Source organism: Rhinolophus sinicus, linkage group LG02 (assembly GCF_036562045.2).
Source record: "Rhinolophus sinicus isolate RSC01 linkage group LG02, ASM3656204v1, whole genome shotgun sequence".
Taxonomy (NCBI): Eukaryota; Metazoa; Chordata; class Mammalia; order Chiroptera; family Rhinolophidae; genus Rhinolophus; species Rhinolophus sinicus.
This window is the reverse complement of record NC_133752.1, coordinates 52,928,410-52,954,726: the sequence shown is the minus strand read 5'-3', so window position 1 is coordinate 52,954,726 and position 26,317 is coordinate 52,928,410. Positions and strand designations below refer to the sequence as shown.

The following is a 26,317-nucleotide window of genomic DNA, read 5'->3' as shown; positions in this document are numbered from 1 at the left end:
TTCAATATTGCATGTCTCCGAATTATCTGGTACTGACTCTGAGGCCCTTTATGATCATTGCAGATCCATTCTGAATTATGGTTAGATTTAAAGTTTCTTAATTGTTGGTTGGGCATACTTCTCTTTCTAAGCAGAAGATAAAATATATCTGTGACTACTACTACTAGATAAGTAGTTGCATTCCAGCAACAGTTCTCTGACACCAACTGGGTGTCCGGCAATTCAATTCAATAATTCTGACACAACTCAAGAGTAGTTTAAGTAGCACTTTGTTAGTACTACTAATTTGTTAATATTTGCATATGAAATTAATGCTAAATGAGCTTCTTTGAAAGAACTGCCCTGCAGTTCTTACTTAAAGTACCTTTGCCAAGTATCTTTTTCTCTCTTGGTTAATTTGATTTCTCCTACATTATATATGTAGAAATCCAAATCTACAAGATGGTAGTTTGTGAAGTTTTCTTCTAACTACAGTTGCAGGATTTGGCGAATCTGAAATGAATCTATACTGTTTCAGGAGTGTCCTAAGAGCTCTTTCCCCCTATTGTTTATCCCCAGTTAACTTCTCGTTTGACTGCTTTGACTTAATCATTGTTCTGGATGCTGCTTTATGAAGGCTATCCAATTGATAAAAGTGGTACACTCTTTTTTGTTTTAAACCATAATTAAACTACAAATATCCTATAACAAGATGTACTTTTAAAACTTCAGGAGGAAATCTTTGTTTAGATGTTTCAGAGTAATTGCCCTTTAGAATACCTCGCTATGTATTTCAGATATGGAACTTTGTCAGGTGCAGTTAACAGATTGTCCAAATAACTGTGGCATAAATTCTAAGAGGACATTTATCATCTACATAAGCATTCTGGAAGGAGGTGGTTCCAGAGTTGTCTAATTTAGTATTCTAAGTCAGTGTTCTAGGTTATTTTCTCTCTCATTCTTTTTTCCCATCATGGCCACAGATGGCTGCCATCGGTCTAAACATCATATTCTTTATACAATGAAATCCAAAAGTTGGAAGGATGAGCAGGACCTTTTTCCCAAATATGTCTTTTTTTCTGGGTGGAAAATCTTTCTCTGCAACCCCCACCAGACTTTCCCTTATGTTCCATTACCCAAAACTGGTTACATACCTAATCTTAAGTCAGTTACTGACAAGAAGAAATGGGATTCCCATTATCACCTTAGAGCAATATTGGTTCGTCCCTTGGAACTGGAGGAGGGATCCATGCAGTTGATCCCATTGATGTCTCATATTAAATAACATCCGTGTTTTGTCATCACAGAAGAGGCAGAGGCTGCTGGGTAGGCAATCACTAGTATATGCCAAACTATAGTAATATAGTTATTTTAGACGTTTTCCACATACTACATAAGAAGTATTACTATGCAAAATAAAATTTTGGCATTTTAACCTTAAGACGGAATAATATTCATTTGAGAAGCATGGTGTCCTCTATGCTACTTCATGATTGGCATAGGCAAACCAATGTCATGGCTTTTAATCTAATATACAGAGGCTGCCCAAAAAATGTATACACATTTTAAGAAAGGAAAAAACTATTAAAATTGTAATAATATATACCGATAACATAAGATGAATATAGTCATGTATGTACATTTTTTGGAACCCCCGATATTAGTTGCTTACTGTTCTTGTGTTTGTCTTGGGTACAGTCAGTTTATTTCCCTCTGAGATTAAGCTCCTCTATTAAATGACATGATTTTGGCAGTAGTTTCTGATTCTTTTTAATCAATTGGTACTTGTTCTTCTAGGTGGATTCTCCACAGTTTTCCTGGTGCGGACTCATGGTGGAATCCGCCATGCATTGAAGCGAATGTATGTCAATAACTTGCCAGACCTCACCATTTGTAAAAGGGAAATTACAATTATGGTAAGTGAAAGAGTAATTCCATTTAAAAAATTGGTATATTTTCTTTGGGTTTTGCACTATACCATTAACCAGCTTTTAAGGAAGCTGTTTATTAGTTTATGCACATGAGTAAAACTTTTGAAGGTCATTAAATTAACTTGGAAAATTAGCTGGGAATTTGTAGTACATTTCTTAACAGCCATGCTTAGGGCTCAATATAGGCAACTGCTACCTGTCTTTTTTCTTCCCTTCCCTACTGTAGTTCAAGGGGCAAGCTACTCTGCTTTTCACTTTAAAATACATTTTAATTATGGATAATTTTGAGGATAGAACAATTTAGAGAATTGTGTAATAAACACCAGTTTGCTCACCACCCAGCTGAAGAATGGAAACCGTACAGAGACAGTTGAAACCTTCAGTGTATGCCACCCCAAACATATCCCTGTCCTGTTCTCATCCAAAAACCACTGTTCTGAATTTGGTGTTTACCATTCCCATAGATTTTTCAGTACAGTCACACTATGTGTTTGTATTCACAGACAATTAGTTTTTGTTTTTTGTTTTTAAAATCATGCTATAAAGTTGTTTGGTTTTTTTGATGCTCTCTGCAACATATAAGGTATCCTTTAGCAAGAGAAAACATTTTTTTAAATATTAGGAAAAGTGAAAAGTATTTTAATAGGATATTGAAGAAAATTTCAGTAACTTAGTTAACTAGTCTAAACAGTAAAAAAATAAATTACAAAAATAAAAATTTCCTTTTTTTCTCGGGTTGCTTATTCTTAGTACTCTGGATGGCTTCTTGTTCTGCTGCTCTTCCTTTTCTTTCCCCCTTTTCTTCTGTTCTCTTCTTCCTCCTCAACCACTGTTTATCAAGTGCTAATGTGTATAATTTTTTTAAATTCAAGTGAAATTATCGTAATATAAAATTAACCATTTTAAGGTAAACCAGTTCAGTGACATTGTACATTCACAATGTTGTGCAACCACCACCTTGATCTAGTTCTAAAACCTTTTTTGTCACTCCAAGAGGAAACCCCCTGCCCCTTAAGCAGTTGCTCCCCATCTCCCCATGTTTCAGCCACTGGCAACCACCTGTCTGTGTTATGTGTCTGTGGATTTATCTATTCTGAATATTTCATCTAAATGGAGTCATGCACTATGTGATCTTTGGTGTCTGGTTTCTTTCACTTAGCATGTTTTTGAGATTTTCACATTGTAGCATGTATACTTCGTTCTTTTTTATGGCTATTAAATAATAGTCTATTTTTTGTATGTGTGTATATATGTGTATCATGGTTTACCTGTTCATTTGTTATTGGACTTGAAAGAAAATATTGATGGACATTTGGGCCGTTTCCATCTTTTGGCTATGAATATGTGTGTATGTGTATTTGTTTGAGTACCTGTTTTCAGTTCTTTTGGGTATATATCTGGGAATGGTATTGCTGCGACATATGGTCATTCTGTGTTTAACTTTTTTTAAGAACCACTAAACTGTTTTCCACAGCAGTTGAACCATTTTATGTTCATACCAGCAGTGTAATGTTCCTGTTTTTCTTTTTTTAATTTAAAAAGTTTTTCAGTTACAGTTGACATTCAATATTATATTAGTTTCAGGTGTACAACGTAGTGGTTAGATGTTTATTTATGGATATTTCAGTTTTTCCACATCCTTGTAAATACTTGTTATTAATGTCAGTCCTACTTAACCAACAGCTAAGGGATTTCTTATTTGTATCAACACATAGTTTGATGTCTTTTGTTTGAAAACAGCCACATTTATACAATCTGATTTATCTGAATTCTGCTTTTACTTGTCCTTATTCTTTAGCTAGTCTAGAGTTGATTATGCTTTGAGACTTGCTTTTTTAAAGGTAAGGCTATGAGCCAAAAGAGTGAAAAGATTTACCAAGATAATGGGGGAATCTTAGACTAAGTTCTCTAACTTGAGCCCAGATATGATAATATTGTGCCATAATTCTTCCTTTCAATAGAATATGTATAATTTTGAGACCTAAAAGTATAGTTGCCAGCAACAGTAGCAACACTCAAATCCTATGCTTTTGTACAAGATATTTTAGGGAGATTAGCTCTTTAGAGCAGTGGTCTTCCAACTTCTTTTTGATGACCCTTCCCGCATTATGTATTTTTATTTATGAGTTATTCACATGTGTGCTGCCATTAGCCAGTATCTCAGATTGCATCACACATTTAAAACTAGGTTTATTATTAATGATAGTGGATGTAAATTGATTTAAAATAGAATTCTTGGTAATTGTTTTGCAATTTCCAGAGTGCGTTAATCAGATCATGATTATTTTTAACCTCAATATATTCTGATGGGTGTCTTATATTAGGAGCCAAAAATGTCAGATTTCCCATTTTCTTCTTATTTCCATGTACTTGTATTATTAGTATTATCTTTATGGTTTCTTTACAGAAATCTCTTTTAGCCACTTGTTCATTTTTTAGGTTATTTAGTTAAAAATACATTCAACAATCCACTTAATTAGGTATACATTAACTGCAATATGTTGCATGCAAAACTATTCAATAAGAATGCAAGTGTTCGTAAATACTAGAACATTTTTTTTTTTTAGATAAAAGTAAGAATAAATAAAAATTCTGATTTTTTTTTTTTTTTCCTTGAGTCCCTAAGGACTAGGATCCTGCACACTCATTTTTGGAGACTGTTACTTTTGAGTGAGCCATCTTTTTTCTTGACTGAATTTAAAAATAAGTATTCACTGACTATTTGCCTGTCAGAAATTGACAGTTACATGTAAATACTATTCCATTGGAACCATAGAAACCTTTTTGATATGTGTCAGATTCCATACTGATGCTTAATTCTTACTTTTGGAAATTCTCTAAATACATTAATGAAGACTTCAAATGCTTGTTAATGATAGAGCTTTAAAATGTATGTTTTTAGATTCTTAATTTTTTTTTTTTTTTTCCTCAGAAAGAGCTGTCTGGTCACAAAAATATCGTGGGTTATTTGGACTGTGCTATTAATTCAGTTAGTGATAATGTATGGGAAGTGCTTATCTTAATGGAATATTGTCGAGGTAAGTGTTTTTCTGCGTTTGTTTTATACCAAAAAAAAAGGCTTTAAAATGGGTTACTAGGTAGGTGTCTTGATTTCTCCCAGGGCATCTGTCACCTTATTCTAGACGCTTTTTGCAATCTTAGCTTTAATTACCTGTCTAATTAAGGAATACTATTAAAAATATTTAAAACATAGTCATAGTTGCTACAGTAATGATATGAGCAAGTAAATGGACAAAGAAAAATGCCGTTGGGTTTAAAACAGGAAATCTAAGCAAGAAAAGAGCAGTTACACTTCATGTGCTCCTTGTACATTATTTTTATAATCCAACCAAGAAGAGCTTAATGTATCAGTATTAGTGTTAAAAGATTTTTCCCAGCACTCTACTATGTTATCTTTCAACATATTAAATATAATTAATTTAGAGGATGTAGTTTGAGCTATAATTTTTATAAACTTGTATCATTTGGTATTTTTGGGGTCTTTTGTGAATATCAGAAGATGGAAAAAACACGTTTTATTTCGACCTAATGTAGTATTTTTAGACAAATAATTACTTATATAGTATGTAATAATAATAATAATGATAATAACTTTTTAAAAATCCCTGAAATTTTTTTTTTTTTACTTTCATGTATGAAGGGAGCAATTAATCCATTTCTTGCAAACTTGCTCTGTTTTTTTATTTGTATTTTTTTAAACCAGGCTATATCTGGTAATTAGGCTCTAGAAAGTCCTGGTTTATATTTAGATTCTCTTAAGACAGTTGTGATTGTTAATTATAGCAGGAAGTCTTGTCATTTCCTGAAGGTTGGAGGACGAGGATGATGGTAGTGATGATGGAGAAAATATGTTCTCATTTACTCCAGCCTTGTAAAGAGGGAAGGACGGGGGAAAATGAAGTGAATTAATATTATAATATCTACTGTGATGTGTATTTGTAACTTATTTCCATATGTGATATAAAAAGTTAGATTGTTTATGTATACCTCCTCTTTTCTACTGGAAAGCATTGTGATGATCTTTTTAAGGAGAAGATACTGATTTTCTCTACCTCAGTTTCCTGAATTCTAGCATTTATGGTACTGATTCTTAGCTGGATTATAGTTGATTAATAGCCCTTGGCTACTTGTAACTTTTTAACGATAATTGAATCAGGCATAATTATAACCCAGGATGAGTTTAATTAATTGTCATCCAGAAGACATTTTAAAAGGGGAACTAAATGAATTTCCAATTATAGGGGACAAATTGTTTGTTTGAGGAAGGCATTCTTTTGCTTTTAAAAAATTAATTTTTTAAAAATCTGGTTTGAATCAGCAAGTTTTGTTTTACATGAAAAGTTTGTTTTTATCAAAATTATTTATGTATATATATATTTAAAAGACCAATAGCAGATCTGTTAAGCTATGGCTAAGTCAATATCCTCCTGCGCCATCCCTCTCCTTGGAGGCAGTCACTTTAAAATTCTTGAGATGTTTTTCTTCTCATATTTACTTTCATATTTCTTGACTGCATTATGTAGAGGAGAATCTGTAGTTTCAGTGAGATTCTTCGAATGTGAAAGAAAAGGAACTTAGGAAATCTGGGCAAGTATGTGTGATTCTGGGCTTTGGAAAGTTTGCTAGTGCTGATTTTCTGTTTTTGATTGTATCTCCAAGAAGAAAATGAGGATTTTAGTGTCAGTGTTGAGGATTTTGCTGTCAGTATAATATATTCTCAGTTTTTAGATTAAATTAGTAATCAGTGTTTAAATTATTTTGTTTGCCATTAAATTGTGGCATGTAATTGTCTGTAATTGCATTTTCTTTTTTATGCTTTTCATTTTTCCTAGAATTAATAATTATCCCAATTTTCATTTGCCTGATTTCCTTCATACATATTAATATTTTAGCCCCACATTCCCCATTGGAAGTGCAAATCATTATGCAGTATGTTTAAACATTTTAATATCTGTGTCAGTTTCATCCCCCTCTCCCCCCCTTAGAAACATCCCTTCAGGAGACCAGTTCAGCTTATTTTGAACAGCATTTAGCTATTGTTCTGGGATTTCCCTTTGCCTGTCAGACTCCCCTATGCTCAGGCATTTGCCTTTGGGAGAGTACAGTTTTCAGTAGCTTTCTGATAATGGATTTATGGAAGAAAACGTTTTTGAAATCTTGCATATATAAAAATATTTTGTTTGTTCATTTGGTTGGATAAAGATTTGTCGGTTAGATATACTTTTTATCTACAATTTTGAAGGCATTAGTTCATTTTTTTCCTGGTGTTAACTATGGAGAAGTTGGATGCATTGCGATTCCTCCATTTTCTGATATGACCTGTTTTTTCCATGGACACTTTTCGGCACTTTTCTCTTTCATTTTCTCCATTCTCTGTCTTTTTGGACTTCTCGTGTTTAGGATATTAGTATTTCTAGATTGATGGGTTCTCTGATTTTCTTTCTTTTATTTTTCTTCTTTCTTTTTATTCTACTTGTGTTGGGAACATTTCTTCAGTGTACCTGTTAGCTCCTCTATAGGTTTTATATTTTTCTGCCATATTGCTTTTAATTTCCAAGAACTCTTTTGTTTTCTCAATGTTGTTCTTTGTTAAAATACACCTTACTTTTGTTTTAGGTGCAAATCTTTTGTTGTCTGCAGATACTAATTACAGCTTTTAAAAAGATTTTTCTTCTATTCTTTGTGTTTTTGATTTTTCTGAAATTTTTTTCTTTTTGTTATTATATCTTCTCTGTTATGTTAGGAGTTTTCTTTAAATGTTTTACCTGATAAGCTTGCCATATTTACTACAGATCAGAATGTACCCTCTGAGAGGGCAATTATATCTTAAGAAAAGGAATCCAGAGGGTCTGAATAGAGCATGCTCAGTTCCCTTTCTCAGATGACTCAATAAGTTCCTTTTTCTCCCATGGGGGAGGAGTGAGGTGAAGGGGTAGAAAATGGGCAAATAAATGCTCTCCCCTTACTTCCTCTATAAAAGCTAATTGTACTCGTATTACTAAAATTGTTTAAGAATGAAGGTACATTAGTGAAGGAATCAATATGAGGTATATGGTTAATGTACACTGGTATTGATTATGTAGAGATAAAACTGTATAGAAAGTAGAAGACTGTATTAAATAGCTGATAATACCCCCCATGGTTTCAAGTATCAAGTGTTTACAATCCTTTTTTGTCAAATGTTAGATCTCTGTAGATTCATGGTGTTAGATTTCTGCAGATTAAGGTGACTACCTTAATTTGCTAATGTTCTGATGCACAGGTTAAAGAGAGATTGTGGGCTTTAGGTACCAAACTTTCAGAAATCATAGTTGGTATTTTGAGTATATTTCTATTTTATGAAAAGAGCTTTTATTTCTAGGAGGTGTTCTACAGAAATTCCCATGGATAATAATATATCTGTTAGCTTTTGCTTAATAACAAAACATTCCAAAACTCAGTAGCATAAAACAAGTTACTTATTGCTTGTGTTGTCAGTGGGCCATCTGTTCTAGACTGAGCATGGTAGGGTGACACGACTCCTTTTGTCAGGGCTTGATCACATGCCAGTTGGTTTGCTGGGACTTGTCTCACATATTCCTCACCCTCTGCCTGGCACTAGCAAACTATCCTGGGAAGGTTTTCCTCATGGAGATGGTAGAAACACAAGAGGGTAAGTGGAGGATGTGAGGGCTCTTAAGGACTAGGCTTGGGACTGGCACTTCTGCCTTACTGTGTTGTATAATGAGAGAGACAAAGATTGTTGGGTGACTACCTTAAGAGGTTAGGAAAATGTGACTTTTTTATTTTAGTGATGAAATTGGGCAGAGTATAAAAGCTTTTGTTTAGGAAATGATACCTATTTGAAAAATATGGAAAGATTTGAGAGCTATTTGTATCTTGTTTTAAAAGACCTTCAGTATGCAGTGCTTGATTTTTGAATCTCATTTTTCATTAGAATAACCTTATTATAATTTTCAGAAGAGTTTGATTTTGAATAGTGAAATCTTATTTATGTCTACATTTGCAATGCAGCTCAAATACAGCTTTTAGCCTTTTGGGGGGTGGGTGGAACACTTGGATTTTGTGATTCAAGGTTTCCAGCCCTAAGATCTCTGAGTGTAAAAAGGAGGACTAACATTTGTTTAAAATTTATTCTACTTATTCCAGCATTGAGCGTTTAGAAGAGGGGGAATGAGTTGAAGGTTTTGGTTTCTTTAGCTATGAAATGGTTATTTCAAGAATGTGAATGAGCACCAAGAAAACATTTTTCATCCTGTTTTAATTTTTGGTTAAATCGAGTCAGGTTGTCTGACAAGAGGTTGAAGGAAATGGCTGCCTGGTCAGGTGCCTCACTCTTAGGAGGTGCCCTGAACAAATTACAACCAAATATACCTGAGTTTTCTGAAAGTTAGAGATTGATAGATAAAAGTTAATGTTGTTTCTTCTTTAACATTCTATGGAAAAAGCAGCCATTTCAGAAAATGCATGAGAATGCTGTTAGACAGTAATAATAAATGGATCGGGTGTGTATGCACCTTCTTACAGATTACAAAGTAGCCATTCATTTATCCAACCATGTTAAAGGAAAGTTTCAAATTAGCATAAATTTACCTTTTTTAATTCCCAAATTTGATTTTTATCGAATGCTTTCTGAATGAATCACATATTTACTTGTGTTCTTAAAATATAATAATAGTTAACTTCTTAATAATTAAGAATTGTCATTAGTAGACTGTCAATTATTGTAGTATATTGTAATATAATCCTCGCAGTGTTCATGTGTGGCTGTTATATGATTTTAGTAAGTTGCTCTGCCCATTATCTCTTACCTGATTTAGAGCGTTAGCCTCTTAATCCAGCTCCCTGTTTCTGCTCTTGTGATTCCCTTATCCTGCAATCCAGGAGCTCCTTTAAAAAATCAGATCAGGAAGAATCCTTAGTTCTTAAGTTAAGATCTAAAATATTGCTGACTGCTGTCTGCCGTGTTAGCCTCATCTTACCTTACTCTCTTCTCTGCTTCCTAGACCATATCCACACTGGCTTTCTTTAAGTTATTCAAAATCGTTAAGCTCTTCCCCAAACTGGAAGCCTTTGTATATGCCACTCATTATTGCTAGCATGCTCTTGTCCCAAATCTCTGCCTGGTTAATTCTTCCCTATCCTTCGTTCTCAACATAAATCTCATTTCCTTCGACAGGCTCTGTCTGATAGCCTCTCCTCCCCATCTGCCTCACCAGTTTAAATTTATGTTTCTCTCATATTATTCTTATTGTATATAATTATGATGCGTATTTATTTGTGATTGTTTCGTGTTTATCTCTACCTTTAGACTATAAATTGCATGATAATAGAGACTTTATTTTTATTTCCCATTGTTTACTTAAAAACTAGTACTGCGTGGAATAACTTTTATCAAATCTGTGATACTGTCCAATTATAAGGTACACCTTGATTTCAGAGATGAAAACTTTAAAACATGGCCAATAGTATTAGCAGGACATCATCTATCTTAAGATGTTCTCATCTTAGAGATGTGAAATGTGAAAAAATGTATTTCATTGAATAAATACATTATGGTATACTAAGCATCCTTATATGAGAATTATGAAAAAGCCAATTCCCCAGTACCTGAGACCATAAAGGCATTTCTTTATTTCTTTGATAGACTGCATTTATTAAAAATATGTCCTCTCAAAATTACTTTTTTGGTTAGCTGGGCAGGTAGTGAATCAGATGAATAAGAAGCTGCAGACAGGTTTTACGGAACCAGAAGTGCTACAGATATTCTGTGATACCTGTGAAGCTGTTGCAAGGTTGCATCAGTGTAAGACTCCAATCATTCACCGGGATCTGAAGGTATGAACTTTAGAATACTTATGGATTAATACATTTTAAGCTTTCAAGTTAAAATGTTCTTGAACTGTCTTCATTTAAACCAGTTTTTATTACCAGCACTGGGATTGGTCTCTGTCCCGTTACATTTCCTGAGGCCATCAAAAGACTGACTGTAGAATTTGGTGGTTATTGTATTTAATGTCACTTGATCTTACCTATTTGTGGGCTGTGACCTCTTGTATATGGTACCCACTTGTTACATTGGAAAAAGTCCCCAAAGGGGATTGAACATTCCTAGTATCATATTGCTAGAGATATCAGTACATATATCTTATAGAACCACAGGTGTCTTCTTTGATACCCACAAGCACTGAAAATACAAAAATTCCTCTTCCTGAAATTCTTTATGCCCAGATATTCCATGGCTAACCTTTACCCCTTCAAGTTTGCTCAGATTTCCCTTGTCAGTGAGTTCTATCTTGAATAACCTTACTTATAATTACAACCTAAAATTCCTGCCCTCCACCTGCTCTACCTTTTATTATCACTTGTCACCTTCTAAGATACTGTATAGTTTGCTTATATATTATGCCTATTGTTTATTTTCTGTGCTTTCTCATGAGAATGTAAGCTCCATGTGGCCAGGGTTTTTTCTCTTTTGTAGTGATTTATCCAAGCATTTAGAATGGTGCCGGCACGTAGCTGGATCTCAATAATTAATATTTAACAAATGAATGAATCCCAATTCTGACTGATTATACAAAATTTATGAAAGGTGATAATAAAATGCCCTTAAGATACAAGAGAATAGAAGCTGTCACTTAACACGTTGCGTACGGCGGTGTTTAAATCCCTCGTGAAGATTCTCGTGATCCGTATGCAACGTGTTAAAATCAGGTTGTTAACCATGAAAACATCATCTAGGGAAACCTATGGTAAAAGGATAGAAGTTAAGCCAAGATTGAAATGCATGATTACAGACCTCTGTCCCTTAATTTGGATAACCTGTATAGTTCATTTCAGTTCTTTTGAATATGCAACTTTTGCATTTTCCCTAATAATTTGGTATGACTTTTTTAGATTATTCAAAATTATTAAAGCTCATTAACTTTTTTCATATAGATGTTTTCAGCTGAGTCTTCTTGATTTAAAACCAGAAAAGACGTTGAACAGCATAATATTTATAGGCCATGTTTCATATGATTAGTTGTTTTTATATACATAAATTTTTGGAAACCTACATTTTTTTAAGTAGATTTGTTGAACAAATCTTTATTTTGTGCACGTCTTTTAACAAGTAAACTACAATGAAATATAGAAGAAAAATTGTAATGAAAAAAGTAATGGGAGTATTTTGATTGAGTGGAGAGAAATTGAATTACTTATCTAAGACCATCATAAAAATAAAAAAGATATTGTGGGAAAAGGTAATAAAAATAGTATCATTTATTGAATGTTTACCTTATTCCAGTCACCATTCTAAGCACTCTACATCTTTTAATTCATTTAAGTTTTGCAACAATCTCATGTTATAAAAGCTATAACATATATAAAACCTATAGATGTTCTCTGCCCTATTTTAAAGATATGAAAACTAAAGCACAGAATGGTTAAGCAAATTGTTCAAGGATACACAGGCTACTAGTGAGTAGCAAATTTGGGCTGTGAACCCACACTCTCCTGTTCTAGTAACTCTGTATGTAATGTGTTTATTTAAGTTACTACAACTCTAATCTCCAAATTAAGGCATAAAGTCAAGTCTTCATTTTTCAGTGTAGTATTTTAGATAAAAATGGTATTTGGAATCAATCAGAGGTCAGTGCTTTTTGTTATTGCTTATCTATAGATAAGCTGAAGGGTCAGAAATGGAGAAAAATTGAGGTACAGTATAGACTCTGACTGCCACTAGTTCTTCTCTTTCATTGAAGCAGTTTTTGAGAGGATTTAGGGTTTCTTGGCTCCTGCAAAAATATCCTGGGATGGGAGAAGCACTTCTCTTTTCTTAAGAGAAGCAGTAGACATAGTATAGTTTTGGTCTGATTTATTTGTCTTTTCTCATAATTTGAGGTTACACACACACACACACACACACACTATATATATATATATATATATATATATATATATATATATATATATATATAAATAAAACAAGCCCTTCAATGTTTATTGTGTAAAATCATGGTTGTAAAAATATAATTTTCATCTTGAAAATACTAATTATTGATTTTCTTTTCTTAAGGTAGAAAATATTTTGTTGAATGATGGTGGAAACTATGTACTTTGTGACTTTGGCAGTGCCACTAATAAGTTTCTTAATCCTCAAAAAGATGGAGTTAATATAGTAGAAGAAGAAATTAAAAAGTAAGTTTCTATCTGTATTGTGTTTTGTGTCATGTGAATTTTAGTTAACTTCGGTCTGTGAGCAGCTCTGCTCATACAAATTTTAGATATTCCATTTATAGATTTCTTCAAAATATTTCTATGCCATAGACATTGACTAATTTATGTCTGATGTGGCTCAATGATGAAATACATCTTATTATGGATACAAAGTTTTCATCTACTTTATAAACTAATTTATCAAGAAAGTTGCTAAATAAGCTATAGTAATTAGTGGAATTATTAAAGGGAGTTTTAAATGATTGTTGAGTTCAGTTAAACATCTTTGGTTTTACTAATACTGAGGATTTGTTGTTAGGAAAAAAATAAATTAGTTGAGAACATTTAAGCTTTTAGTTCTTATTTACTTTTTTGTTTGTTTGTTTATTGTTTTTTTGTTTTTTTAAAGATTTTATTGGGGAACGGGAACGGGACTTTATTGGGGAACAGTGTGTACTTCCAGGACTTTTTTTTCCAAGTCAAGTTGTTGTTCTTTCAATCTTAGTTGTGGAGGGTGCCGTTCAGCTTCAAGTTGTTGTCCTTTCAGTCTTAGTTGTGGAGGGCGCAGCTCAGCTCCAGGTCCAGTTGCTGTTGCTAGTTGCAGGGGGCACAGCCCACCATCCCTTGTGGGAGTCCAACTGGCAACCTTGTGGTTGAGAGGACGCGCCCCAACCAACTGAGCCATCTGGGAGCTCAGCGGCAGCTCAGCTCAAGGTGCCGTGTTCAATCTTAGTTGCAGGGGCGGAGCCCACCATCCCTTGCGGGACTGGAGGAATTGAACTGGCAACCTTGTGGTTGAGAGCCCACTGGCCCATGTGGGAATCGAACTGGCAGCCTTCGAAGTTAGGAGCATGGAACTCTAACCGCCTGAGCCACCGGGCCGGCCCCTTATTTACTATTAATGAGATTGACTTCTGTAAGTCATTGAAAACTATGGGGTAAACATATTACTTTGTAATAGTGTATTGGAAAGCTCTCTGGTAGAAAAACAAGTCATACTGTTTTATGTTTTCTTATTCTTGTACTTTTTATGGTTGCTAGAGTACCCGTAAAGACGTCTCCCTGTTTTGCTTTCTGGTTTTAGAATATAGAACTGTTTGTAAATCTTAGATCACCTTAATAAAATAATAGACTGCAAAAAGATCTGTCAGAATAGGAATTTTAAGTAGTTACCTTTCCTAAGTTTCCCTCCTCACTTCTTCATAAATTTTCAATTGTTTAAGACTATCTAGGAGCTAATATTTGAATTGCAATATATATTTTGAAGTAGCTCAAGTAGAGCTGATATTAGTCTGGCCAATTTATATAACACTATGGATTTCTAGACTCTATTTCTACTCAGACAACTTAGCCTGTGATGATTGTTAGATTTCACAAAAACATACTTCTTAGTAAACATGTCAATGTCCTGAAGAACTCAAGAACAATAAACTATTGAATTGGATTCTTGGGAAATACAATTTTTAAAAGACTAGATTGTGGAATATAATGGCTCCTATTGGATTCTGCTCAAGCATCTCTGACTGACTGGAAGTTTTATTTCTTGCTGTTGAGATCTGAAGTGTAGTTACGGTTCAGTAGAATTTTGTATCAGTGATAAATGCAAATTATGAGGGGTTCTTGTGCTCTGTGGCTCAGTTGAGGAGTTAATGAACTGTTTATTCAGTAAACAGGTATTTATTTAGGGCCTACCATGTATTTGACACTGTTTTTGGAGCTTAGAATAGCAGTGAACAAAAAGTCTTGCCCTCATGCAGTTCAGGTACTGGTTTCTTAGGTTGCTGCTCTGTAGTAGTATCATTCAGTATGTCCCATCAATCCGGGTAATTAGGAAAAGTAGGAGGGTAGAATGTTGACCTTTAAGATACTTCCTGTAATATAAAATGTATAAACACTCAAAATGAATTTTAAGTTATGCCGTAATATAGGAAGTCCTTTCATATTCTGATCATTTCTGCCATGAAATTGAGCACTACTTCATTAAAGTATTCTGTTCATAATGTATTTGGGGTTTCTATATTGGTGAATTTTCACAGTATTTTGTAATTCAAAATAGCTTATGAAGACAGTATTAGAAGTGTATTTAATTAATTAGTGTAGTTAGAATTATGTAGTTACGATTATTTTTAAAACAACAGTTACAAAAATAAACCTAAAGGAGATTTACTACCATGTACAAAGGAAATATGTTAGCGTCCATAAAAACTAACTGCTCAATAAACATATAAGTTAATTTTTTGAGAGAATGGAAATTTTAAATAGACTAAAATATTTTGACAAGGATATTTTTATAGTCAAAGTATATTATTTCAAATAACAAATTCAAGGAAAACTATATTTCTAATACATTGTGTTTAAGATTTTTCTATTAAAGTAAATTAAGTTTTTTGTCATCAGAGATGCTATTGCACTTGTTGAATAAAAATGTGTATATATGCTTTGTTTAATCCTTGGTGTACTTTTAATGAGCTTTTAAAAATAGTATTTTTTTAATGATACTGAACGGAAAAGTTTTATTACAGTATTTTATGTAGAAACAATGAAGTATCTGTCTTTTTTTTTATATATCTCCACTCCATTTCACTTATTTACTGCCAGGTATACAACTCTGTCATACAGAGCTCCTGAAATGATCAACCTTTATGGAGGGAAACCCATCACCACCAAGGCTGATATCTGGGTAAGACCAAGAAAGGTTGACATTTTCTCTAACCAAATTAAAAAAAAATTGATTTCAGTTGATTATATTACCTCAGCCTCCCAAAAGGCATTTCCTAATTAGTAGAAAAGTAGTGTAGAGTAGAGCTGCTTATTCAGGAGATGAAAAATATTAGAACATTTTTATCTTCTTAATCCTGAGATGGAAAGCTTAGGTATAAAAATAAATAAATAAAGGACTTCTACATGATGTAACTTTTTACCACAGTATTTTTTAGAGTTTAAATTATATATGAGTATTAACATTTTTTTTTTTTTATAAAGTGGACTTTTCATTGATCACTATGGAAAAGCTGGATGTAACAACTGATAATTTTCTGGGGGTATTTTAGGATCTTTTTAATGGAAATTTACATAAGTAAAACTTTTTTCTAATTATAAACATGCCATTGACTAACTTGTATATATTGAAGTTCTTTATCATTTAGCATATATATCTGGGTTTAATTTTTGAGCTAGATCGTGTTTCTCTATAGTTGAACTTGTGTTAGAATGTCAATACCTCTAAGAACTTATTTCCTAAGTACTAATAAAATGTTTTGGCTATGTTTAATAAACTATTAGGAAAGTCAATTTTAAATGTGAATTCACTTAAATCCAGCCAGTATTTGGCTGTATCTACCACTAGCAACCATGTTAGGGATGGAGGAAAAAAAAATCCTTTGGGAATACTTCTAGAGTTGACAAGAAAAGCCATGTTTATTTTGTTTTTTAAACATAATGTTCAGAAAGTAGTCGAGCTTAATGTGTGAAACCCAAACCCTGGTTCTCTTTTCTTGGCCTCTTCCTGTAGGGGTTGGGATACCCAAATACTCTTGCAAGGTAATAAAAAAAATAATATCTTTGATATCTTTTCATCTGTCTATATAATACACACTTTTCCACAAAACAGTGGTTCTTAAATCTCATAGTGGTTGCATTTTTTAATCATATACATAATTGAATCAAACCATGAATAAGCTTGATTTAATTTGATATTGCTTATAGACCACCATCTTGTTTAACTCAAATTCAGTTTGCTTTTCTCAGCATTAACATTTTACTCATTAAGTGGCTTAGAGTATAATATAGAAAGCAAATTCAATTGGATCTCAATTGATAAAATCAAGGTATTAGGAGAGGTGATTGTGGAATTCTTTTCTGGCCTAATTTTGTAACTGCTGTTGAAATCCGTATCACCTAAAAGAGTATTTCAACAGCAGAGGAAACAACAGATGTCACAGCTCAATTACTGTTTTGAAATCATCAAGGGTTGACTAAAAAAAAAAAAAAAATATATATATATATATATATATATATTCTAAGCACACGATTGTTACCCAATATCTTAATAAAAAGGAGAGGGGAAACATTTTTTTTATCATTCATTTTTCATCAGACTTATCACACATCAGTATGTGTGCCAAGCAGTATAGTAAGATGTCAGTGATAACTTTAAAATTTATGCCATTTGTAGATTACTATATGGAGTAGTGTTTCTGTAAAGGATAACTGGGTATAGCTGTGGGATTATACATAGATACTCAAAGATAGAAAAGAAGCAAGAAAAATAATCAGAAATCAGAATCTATATTTATATGCATGACAGAGATACAACTTTAATTTCCATGATGTCATTTTTATGCTTAGCTTAGGTGAAACAGAAGTATGCTGTAACATTTCAGGTACGAATTCCAGAATATGTAGTAAAATATATTAATTATATTGGTGAGGAATCATATTTGTGATCTAATTTCTGGACAATACTGATTCATAGAGTTATGATACTGAGGTTATCATAATACTGAGGTTAAAGTATTCATTTAGCTTTGTATTTGGGGAAATTTTTTTTTTTTGCCTGGGAGTTTCCATTGTAGGTTATTTTTATCCTGAGATCTAGGATGCTGACTTTATTAAGCATTAGAAAATTCAGTGAGGAATGCTTCATGTTAATGAGGAAAAGGGAAGATGATTGCCTTCAAAATCAGGTCATTTGTTTCCTCCTGTTTTTTGAACAATTCTCATTGTATCAAATGGATAAAGAGGGAAATACCTTTGGGATGAAAAAAATTAGGACACTTCATTATGTTCATACATGTGAAGAAGAGTATTTTAGATTTATGTTTTTTAAGTATACTGACATTGCTGTCTAAAATTGTTATATGGGAACTCCCACAACGTTTAGTCTAACACAAAACACATTACTAAAGGTTTAATTGACAAGATAAAATGGGCTAAAATGCAGATCTCTTTTGCCTAGACAGTCATCTGGGTAGGAAAAAGGTGTAATTGAATGTAGAGATTACACCATTAGTAGTTATTTTTTTAGTGTTGTTAAGGGAGCCTTATGTTCAGTTTACTACCTGCATGCTAAAAATATTTTCCTTACAGAACAAAGCATCATAAGTATTTGGTTTTTTTACATTGTTTTAATTAAAATTTATTGGGGTGACAGTGGTTAGTAAAGTTACATAGGTTTCAGGTGTACAATTCTATAATATATCATCTATGTATCCCATTGTGTGTTCACCACCCAGAGTCAGTTCTCCTTCCACCACCATATATTTGAACCCTTTTACCCTCATCTACCACTCCCCTCCCCTCTTACCCTCTGGTAAGCATCATAAGCTTTTTAAAGCCACATTGAACTAGTTATTTCTATTCAGAATCTTTACAATTTTGTTAGTCATATAATAAATAACCCAGTAATATCTTGGAAAGAATATATTGAAATTCCTACAGCCTTTAAATTTTTTTCATTGGAAGACTGTTATAATATTGAAAATAACAAATTATTGAACTTACACAACTGTTTCTACATATTGTGATCTTTATAGTATTTATAAAACTTAGTATATTTGTTAGTTGCATTTGCTAAGTTGATATGTGGAGAAATGCAATAAAGGAAAGCCAATTGCTAATATTTAGATGGTAAGGCCACATTTCAGTCTTGCTGATATAATTGTGTACTACTGGATGATTTTATACAGTCTGTTTAGAAATAGAAATGCCCGTGATACTGTTAAGGCTTGTAGGTGACACTTCTTGTGACAACATAATGATTTCTTGAGCTAAAAATCACATTTTATTATTGCTCCCCAGGTTTGAGCTATTAATTTAGCCAGCAAATTGTGTTTTAGGGTGTTCTGTCTTCATTGTCAGTCTGCAAGTAGATTTATCGGTGCTGTGATGTCTATTAAGCTATACAAGCTATACAAGCAGACAGAGCCTTTCCTTTTTGTATAATTACCCAGGCAACACACATTAGTATAATAGAGAACAAAATCATAGGATTCTATACAGGAATAGAGAACTAATTTTTACTATATGAAATAATGGCGCATGCTTAGTGAATAACCAATACAAATGTATTAATGGTTGTCTGATGAATTTAACTGTGCTGGCTAATTCATATTTGGAATCCCAGGATTTTAAACCATGTTTTATAGTGAATTTTAAAAAATTGCTGCTAGGAGGAGCTTTGTGCTTGCTTACTTTGTTGGTTATATGCTAGTTATATACTAAATATATGTTTTTCCTGTGGAAGAAATGAAAGTATAGTTTTTTTCCCAAAAGAGACCAACCACTTCTAATTGTAGTTATTCATGATCTAGAGTTATATGATACCGTGTTTCCCCAAAAATAAGACGTAGCTGGACCATCAGCTCTAATGCGTCTTTTGGAGCAAAAATTAATATAAGACCCGGTCTGATTACATTATATTATATTGTATTACATTATGCCCACTCTTATATTAAAATAAGACTGGGTCTTGTATTAATTTTTGCTCCAAAAGATGCATTAGAGCTGATGGTCCAGCTACGTCTTATTTTCAGGGAAACACGGAGGCATTAATTCAGCCAAGTTGCCACAAGTGTGATAGAAAAATATGGAAATGATACAGTTAAATGTCTTCTAAAAAATTAAGCACATTAATTTGTTGAAGCAGTAATTTTAAGAAGATTGATTCAGTATAGAAACATTAGGCTTTTTTAAAATTTTTAATTATTTAGGTTTTGGTTTACTGCTATTTTTATATCTTGTGGTTAAATTGATTGCTTGAGCTCTGATGATATTCGTGCTTCTTTGTTTTACAGGCACTGGGCTGTTTACTATATAAGCTTTGTTTCTTCACTCTTCCTTTTGGTGAGAGTCAGGTTGCTATCTGTGATGGCAGCTTCACCATCCCAGACAACTCTCGTTACTCCCACAACATACATTGCTTAATAAGTAAGTACTTGGAAGATTTATGAGAAAGTTGTAGGATACTGTACTTAGAGTGCACTATTTACGAGTGTATCCTTTTACCTAAATCTAGTCTTTCAATTTCATTTATTATAAGTCTATGAAGCTATAGTAAACAAAAACATTAAAAAAAGATGTTTGTAGACTCTTATGGGAATGAAAGCAGCCTAATTCCTGATTAGTACGTGGATATTTTTAAGCCCCTAGATAAGCTTTTGTAGAACACAGAGATTATATAATTAAGGAAACTGGAATTTCTGGAAAAACTTACAGCATAACATTTTTCAGCTTTGATCTTTTGAAATCCAAATATCCAGATCTGTTGCTTCTTTGGATCAAAGTTATACTAATTTTAGCTTGTAGCTTATTTGGCCACCCTTTTTAATATCTATTTTTTATTGATTATAAAATGGTTATCGGAAAGCAACCTAAGCATAGTATCAGAATAGGTAGGCCTGTGGGCCCTTGATTCCAAAAGAATACCTGACTTTTTTATCCAGCCTTCTCTAAGATTTTTTCTTCTTTTGGATACTGTAGTTTAATTTTTTATATATGTACATGGTGAAATTTCTGGATAAGATGATTTGGGGGAGGGCGGGGACCATCAGATACTAAAATATATTAAGAAGATGCAGTATTTAAACAGTACCTGTTTTAATTAAAATGTTTCTAGTATTTCTTCTCCATTTTCTACATTTTAAATGTTCAGCTCAGTGGAGAAAAATAGATGGGAATACAAAAATTTGTTAGCAATTTGTAGACAAAAAAAAAATCAGGCTGGTTCTCTACCTTAAACTTTATGCTAAAATTTTTGATAAATCAGACTTGAATGTAAGACTAAAACAAATGTACTTGAAAATAGGTGTGAACTTATTTATAACACTGGAATGGGTAAGCTATAAGCTAGGCATTAAATCGCAGGAATTAGGAAAAAAATAATCAATCCATTAACATATAAATTTAAGCCATTAAAACTCCTCCCAAACTGATGAACCCCAGCATAAAATTAAAATGATCAATTTGAAAAAAAATTTTTTGTTAAACATTTGGCAAATGGCTAACTCTTGTAATTTATGAGGCTTGTGTAAATCAAAAAGAAAAGGGAGGCATTCCAAAAGAGAGAAGGTAAAAAAAAAAGGAGCATAAAAGGATACCTAGCCTCACATTGCAAAATTATCTTTTAAAGAACAATCTTTTTATTTTCATAACGTGGATTTGTTCACACTGTGAGAAATTGGAGAATTATGTCAGTTGAACACAAAAATTACGTTGCTTCACGTGGGGTATTTTTCCTAGGCAAGGGAACCAGAGTAACGGGATGGAGGAAGTGGTGTTCTAACTTACAGGGCGAAGGAAATAGCCTGAGCTTGGCTCTTGAACTTCCAGTATGAACAGTTTCAGCTCTTACTGGAGAACAATCTAAGTATGAGTGCTTGTACCTGGGGTTTTCTTCCCACAGAGATTTGCCTCTCAGTTTTGTGTGACTCTCTACTAATGGTGGCCCCCTGAATAGCAGCTTCTCTGGCCCAGAGTTCTACTTTTATCTTGTTGATTGAGCACCTCCCAGCCTTGTTTTGATGTGTTTTTATATCCTTGTGGCAACCTCCCGCCAAGTTAAGCTACCTGCCTGGGCAGTCCAAGTTACCTTCTAGGTACAAATTAATGTTTTTGTCAATGCTCTGGTGACAAATTCGTATAGTTTTTCAATGGTCGGTCCCAAATCTAGTTTTCCCATTAGTCTTGTTATTTTTAGTCTGCCATTTTGCAGAATGTGAATTTTTACAAAGAGCAAACATATCCTTAAGAGTACATTTGAATAAGTATTAGACCCCTAACACACTCAATCTTATCCAGTTGCTTTCCTGCTTCATTGTCCAAAAATTAGGACTTCAAAAGCATAAAAGAACTCTGATTAATTGGAATGCTCAAAGAATGGATGGAGGAATTTACTTTGGATGTTGCATATTCTGGCTAATTGAAGTTTAACCTTTTATTGAAGCCCTTGTTGTAAGTCCTTGTAACTGTGACACTGTTCCATTGCTAAGTAATAAAGTTTTAATCACAGTTGAACTGAGGATTTTGTTGGGGATCTTGCAATGTTTTAGAAACTCTGAATATTCTCGTTGGACAATACTACATGAGAGACTGGGCAATATATACCCTGATTCATGATTTAGTTTGCTTAAAGTAGTAAAATCTTACTTTCTTACGTTACGTTTTTTCCCTTTCTCTGTGTATGTGTATGCGTGTTTGTGTGTGTGTAATGGCAAGGTTGAGAAGCTGAACACCTACTGATAATTTTAGGATCTAATTGGGCTCTAGTTAATTGATGCTTTATTGTGCCACATATGCTTCCTTTATTTGTCCATAAATGTACAGATTTTAGTTTTTTCAATGTTAGTATAAATTTGATCATTTATCAGTGGTTTTGAACTTATTTCAGAGATCTAGGCAGAAATTTTAAAAAATACTAAAATAAAAGTATTGAAGTAAATGTTGGTATTTTATCTCCTGTCAAAGGGTTTTTATGGACTTTACTTTTTAAATATTGTCTTCAAAAGCTTAACAAAGACTTTTTTTTATACCACGTCATAATTGTCTATAATGTGTAATTTTTTAAGAAAATATTTAGATTACTTGCAATTCTGTTATTTATATTTTTCACATGTGACCTTGCATGTTTTTCACCATATTATTTAGGTTTCTCTGTCTGCTTTTATAATATGTAATTAGTGATTTATATTTCTTTGAAATAAATCCTATATTCAGAAGACCAGGAATTGCCTACCTATGCTCATAGTTTTTTAAAGTGAAACTTTTTATTGCCATTTGTCTATCTATGCACTGTAGTTGATCCCACATAAGATAAAGTATTAAAAAGACGTATATCTTTTTAGTTTTCACAGTTTTACTAATTTTAGTTGCATTTCTTTTATATGATCAGGATATTTGCAAATGAAATAGCCGTGCCTAATCTTTGTTAAACTGTATGGTTTGTGGTTACATAAGTATTAAGTATACTTTTGTTCATCACTATTTGGTCAAGGGTAATTATTACCTACTGTCCATAAACCTCTTTAACTATTTTCATTATACTTCTCTGCAGACTTTTCTTCTTAAAAGTAGCTGAATCAATTATTTAGAATTTTTCTCCTTAGCTCCTGTAAACTTTTCCAGTTGATGAGTAATAGAGACGGATTGGGGGATGAGAAGAGAAGCACTTTCCATTTATGAACCTAAGAGTTGAAAAGTACTTAGAGAACATTTAGAGGAGAATGAGAAGCAAAACTAACAGGATTACCAAATAGTTATGACGAGTGAACAGAAGGCTGGTTGCCTCACCTTTGTTTTAGCTTCTGTTAAGGTTGTTAAGGAAGTACCTGGTGGAAATGAAGAACAAGACCTCTGGAGCTAAAGCGCCTGGCCTTCCATCTTCTCTGTCACTTATTTGGTATGAAATGTTGGGCACCTCCATTTATTTCCATCTCATTTCTAAAATGGGCATATTAAAAGTACCTACCTCTTAAGGTTATTGTGAAAGTTGAATTATAAAAAGTGCTTTTTAGCATGTGGAAGTACTCAGTAAGAGATGGCTTTAATATTACCATCATTACTGCTGTGATATCTACCACTACCACAAGTACTGATATCTACTATCATTCTTCCTGAGCTAACCTGATTTCTGATTTTCTGGGTAAGGACCAGGGCATCTGCTGTCAGATAACTCATTAGGATGTACCTTCCTTGCAAGTACTTCTTTGGATGCTTTGAAGCAGAACTTGGTTTTGCAGGTTAATGATGCATCTACCAAAGGCTTACTATAAGTTATCCTATATTGCAGAATATACTGTTAAATGTAACTATTTTTCTAACCCCTTACTTTGGGCAGTGATGTAGTGAATCATAATGAACAGCAGGGAAAGCTTTGTTCTAGTTTTTGCGTCTGCTCACTTATTGTTGCTTTGGTTCTGTATCTTAGCTCTTACTCTTTTAGCAGCTATCAAGTTTAAATTTATTTATTATTCAAATTGAAATATAATTGGCATATAATATATTAGTTCCAAAACAAATGATTTGATGTATGCATATATTGTGAAATGATCACCACAATAAGTCTAACATCCTTCATCTCCTGTAGTTACACATTTTTTTCCTTATGAGACCATTTGAGTTCTACTCTCTTAGCAACGTTCAAATATACAATACCGTATAGTTAACTCTAGTCACCATACTATACATTATATCCCCAGTACTTAATTTATTTTATATCTGGAAGTTTGTACCTTCACCCATATCACCCACCCTTAGCCCCCACCTCTGGCAACCACCTGTCTTTCTCTGTATCTGAGTTGTTTTTTTAAAGATCCCACGCATAAGTGTATTTGTTTTTCCTCTGTCTGACTTCTTTCATTTAGCATAATGCCCTCAGGTCCATCCATGTTGCTCAAATGGCAAGATTTCCTTCCTTTTTATGGCTGAATAATATTCTTCTCTCCCTGAGGTGTGTGTGTGTGTGTGTGTGTGTGTGTGTGTGTATCACATTTTCTTTATCCATTCATCCATTGATGGACATTTATTATATCTGTTAAATTAGGTTTCATTTCAGTAGTCCACAGAATAAGGTATGTAGGACATACATACCTAACATGTAATTTTCTATAATAATCTCTCTAGGTTAACAGATTAAAAATAACAAGTTAATGCTTGACGTATTTGTGGTTGCAAAATTAGAGTGGGTGTTACTCTTTTCAGGTAAATTACTCTAAGTGTTCTAAGTGGAAGTCTGTGGCAGAGAAAAAGTGTCTTTTTGGAAGGAAAAAAATTAAATTCTATGCAGGAACTTTCTTTTGAGACTTGTACCCAAAAGTATTTTCCTATTAAATTTACTGAGCTGTTAGATTAAAGATGCTGGTTTAACTTTTACTTCTTAGGCCCAGGCATGGATCCATTGTTTTACGTGACTGAATGGGAACTCCTTTATTTAATTTTTGGTTTGAGTCCTTTATTAAATCATGATTTAATTTGGCCACTGCTATAGCAGCAGTAGCAGCTCTTTCAAATGCTTTTTTTGTTGGAATATGCATGGAAGTTGTACTTTCCTATGTAAAATGAGTACAAACATAATTAATTCAGCTGCCTCACGTAAGTGTTTTTTAATCAGATATGTCCTATATATCAGTTGGAACTATTGTGGTTTAATCATACACGAACTTGAATGCTGAGACTATTTTGTGTTCTCAGATTGTATTAGTGGTGTTTGTGTCACTAGAAAGACTCACCTAATTAAGAGTAGCAGAGAAATATCCTTTCATTGCTATGTGGATAACTTTTTTAAGAGTGATTTTATATTTGCAGTAGAATCAGGGATGGTGAGACTGGTCCCAGGATGGTTCACATGATCATTTTAAGCTGAGTAAGGGTATATTCTAGCTTCTCTGCTTTTATTTTTATTTTTTTAACTTAATGTCTTAGATGAACTGGACAGATAGATGTATTCCTTAATTCACTCCTTCCCCTCAAGAGAATATTTATGTAGATTACACAGTTTTATTGCCATGAAGTAGGAGTTAATAAAATACTAGAATTGAGGTTTAATTATTGTGAAAGTGGCTTTGGATCAACTACTTAAAAACTGAAGTTGTCATTCTTGGTAGATGTGCTTCAGTGTTTAGCTGGATTAGAGCTGATATCTTTACCCTTCAGATTCTATCATTCAGTAGTCTAGGAGCATGTTTTTCCATCCATTCTTTTGGACAGTTTGAGAAATCATACTGTTTAACTTAAATGTTTAAAGATGCCTTACTGAGTTTATTTCCTTTTTCTTTTTTAATGGCTGATAATATCCAGTATAAAAATATTCAGAGATAAAAATGTAGTCATATTCTTTCTACCTGTGGGTTTCAGCCTCTTCATACTTTGAATTTAGAGCCAAATCAGAGATGGGTTACAGGAGCTCATCAGATAAAATTGTCAACTGATAAAGTAGATTGCAGAATGAAATTTAGATCTGGTGCCAAATAGGCCTGTTACCCTGTATTCAGTCCCAAAATTTACTCACATCCTGTCATAGGCAGTACTGGAATACCTTAGACTTCTTCCAGAGAAGTAAGCCCTTGAAAAACATGGTTTCACAGAGAACATACAGGTCCTAAGAATAAATTGTCCTGAAAGAAAGAGTAGTAGAGATGGGCATGGGCATGTGTAGGGGCCTATTTCTTTCTTCTTCTTCTTTTTTAACCCTAGTC

At 33.2% G+C, this 26,317-nt stretch overlaps 1 protein-coding gene across 2 annotated transcripts in view; it reads left to right on the top strand.

The window, feature by feature from the left end:
- BMP2K (BMP2 inducible kinase) overlaps positions 1 to 26,317 on the top strand; it is a 114,998-nt gene that overhangs the window by 40,681 nt on the left and 48,000 nt on the right. For both annotated transcript variants that reach the window (XM_019720179.2, XM_074324418.1), the window contains exons 2-7: positions 1,777 to 1,895; positions 4,843 to 4,948; positions 10,627 to 10,769; positions 12,991 to 13,112; positions 15,729 to 15,810; positions 19,925 to 20,057. In XM_019720179.2, coding sequence (XP_019575738.2) covers positions 1,777 to 1,895; positions 4,843 to 4,948; positions 10,627 to 10,769; positions 12,991 to 13,112; positions 15,729 to 15,810; positions 19,925 to 20,057 — 705 coding nt within the window. The remainder of the gene's footprint in view (positions 1 to 1,776; positions 1,896 to 4,842; positions 4,949 to 10,626; positions 10,770 to 12,990; positions 13,113 to 15,728; positions 15,811 to 19,924; positions 20,058 to 26,317) is intronic.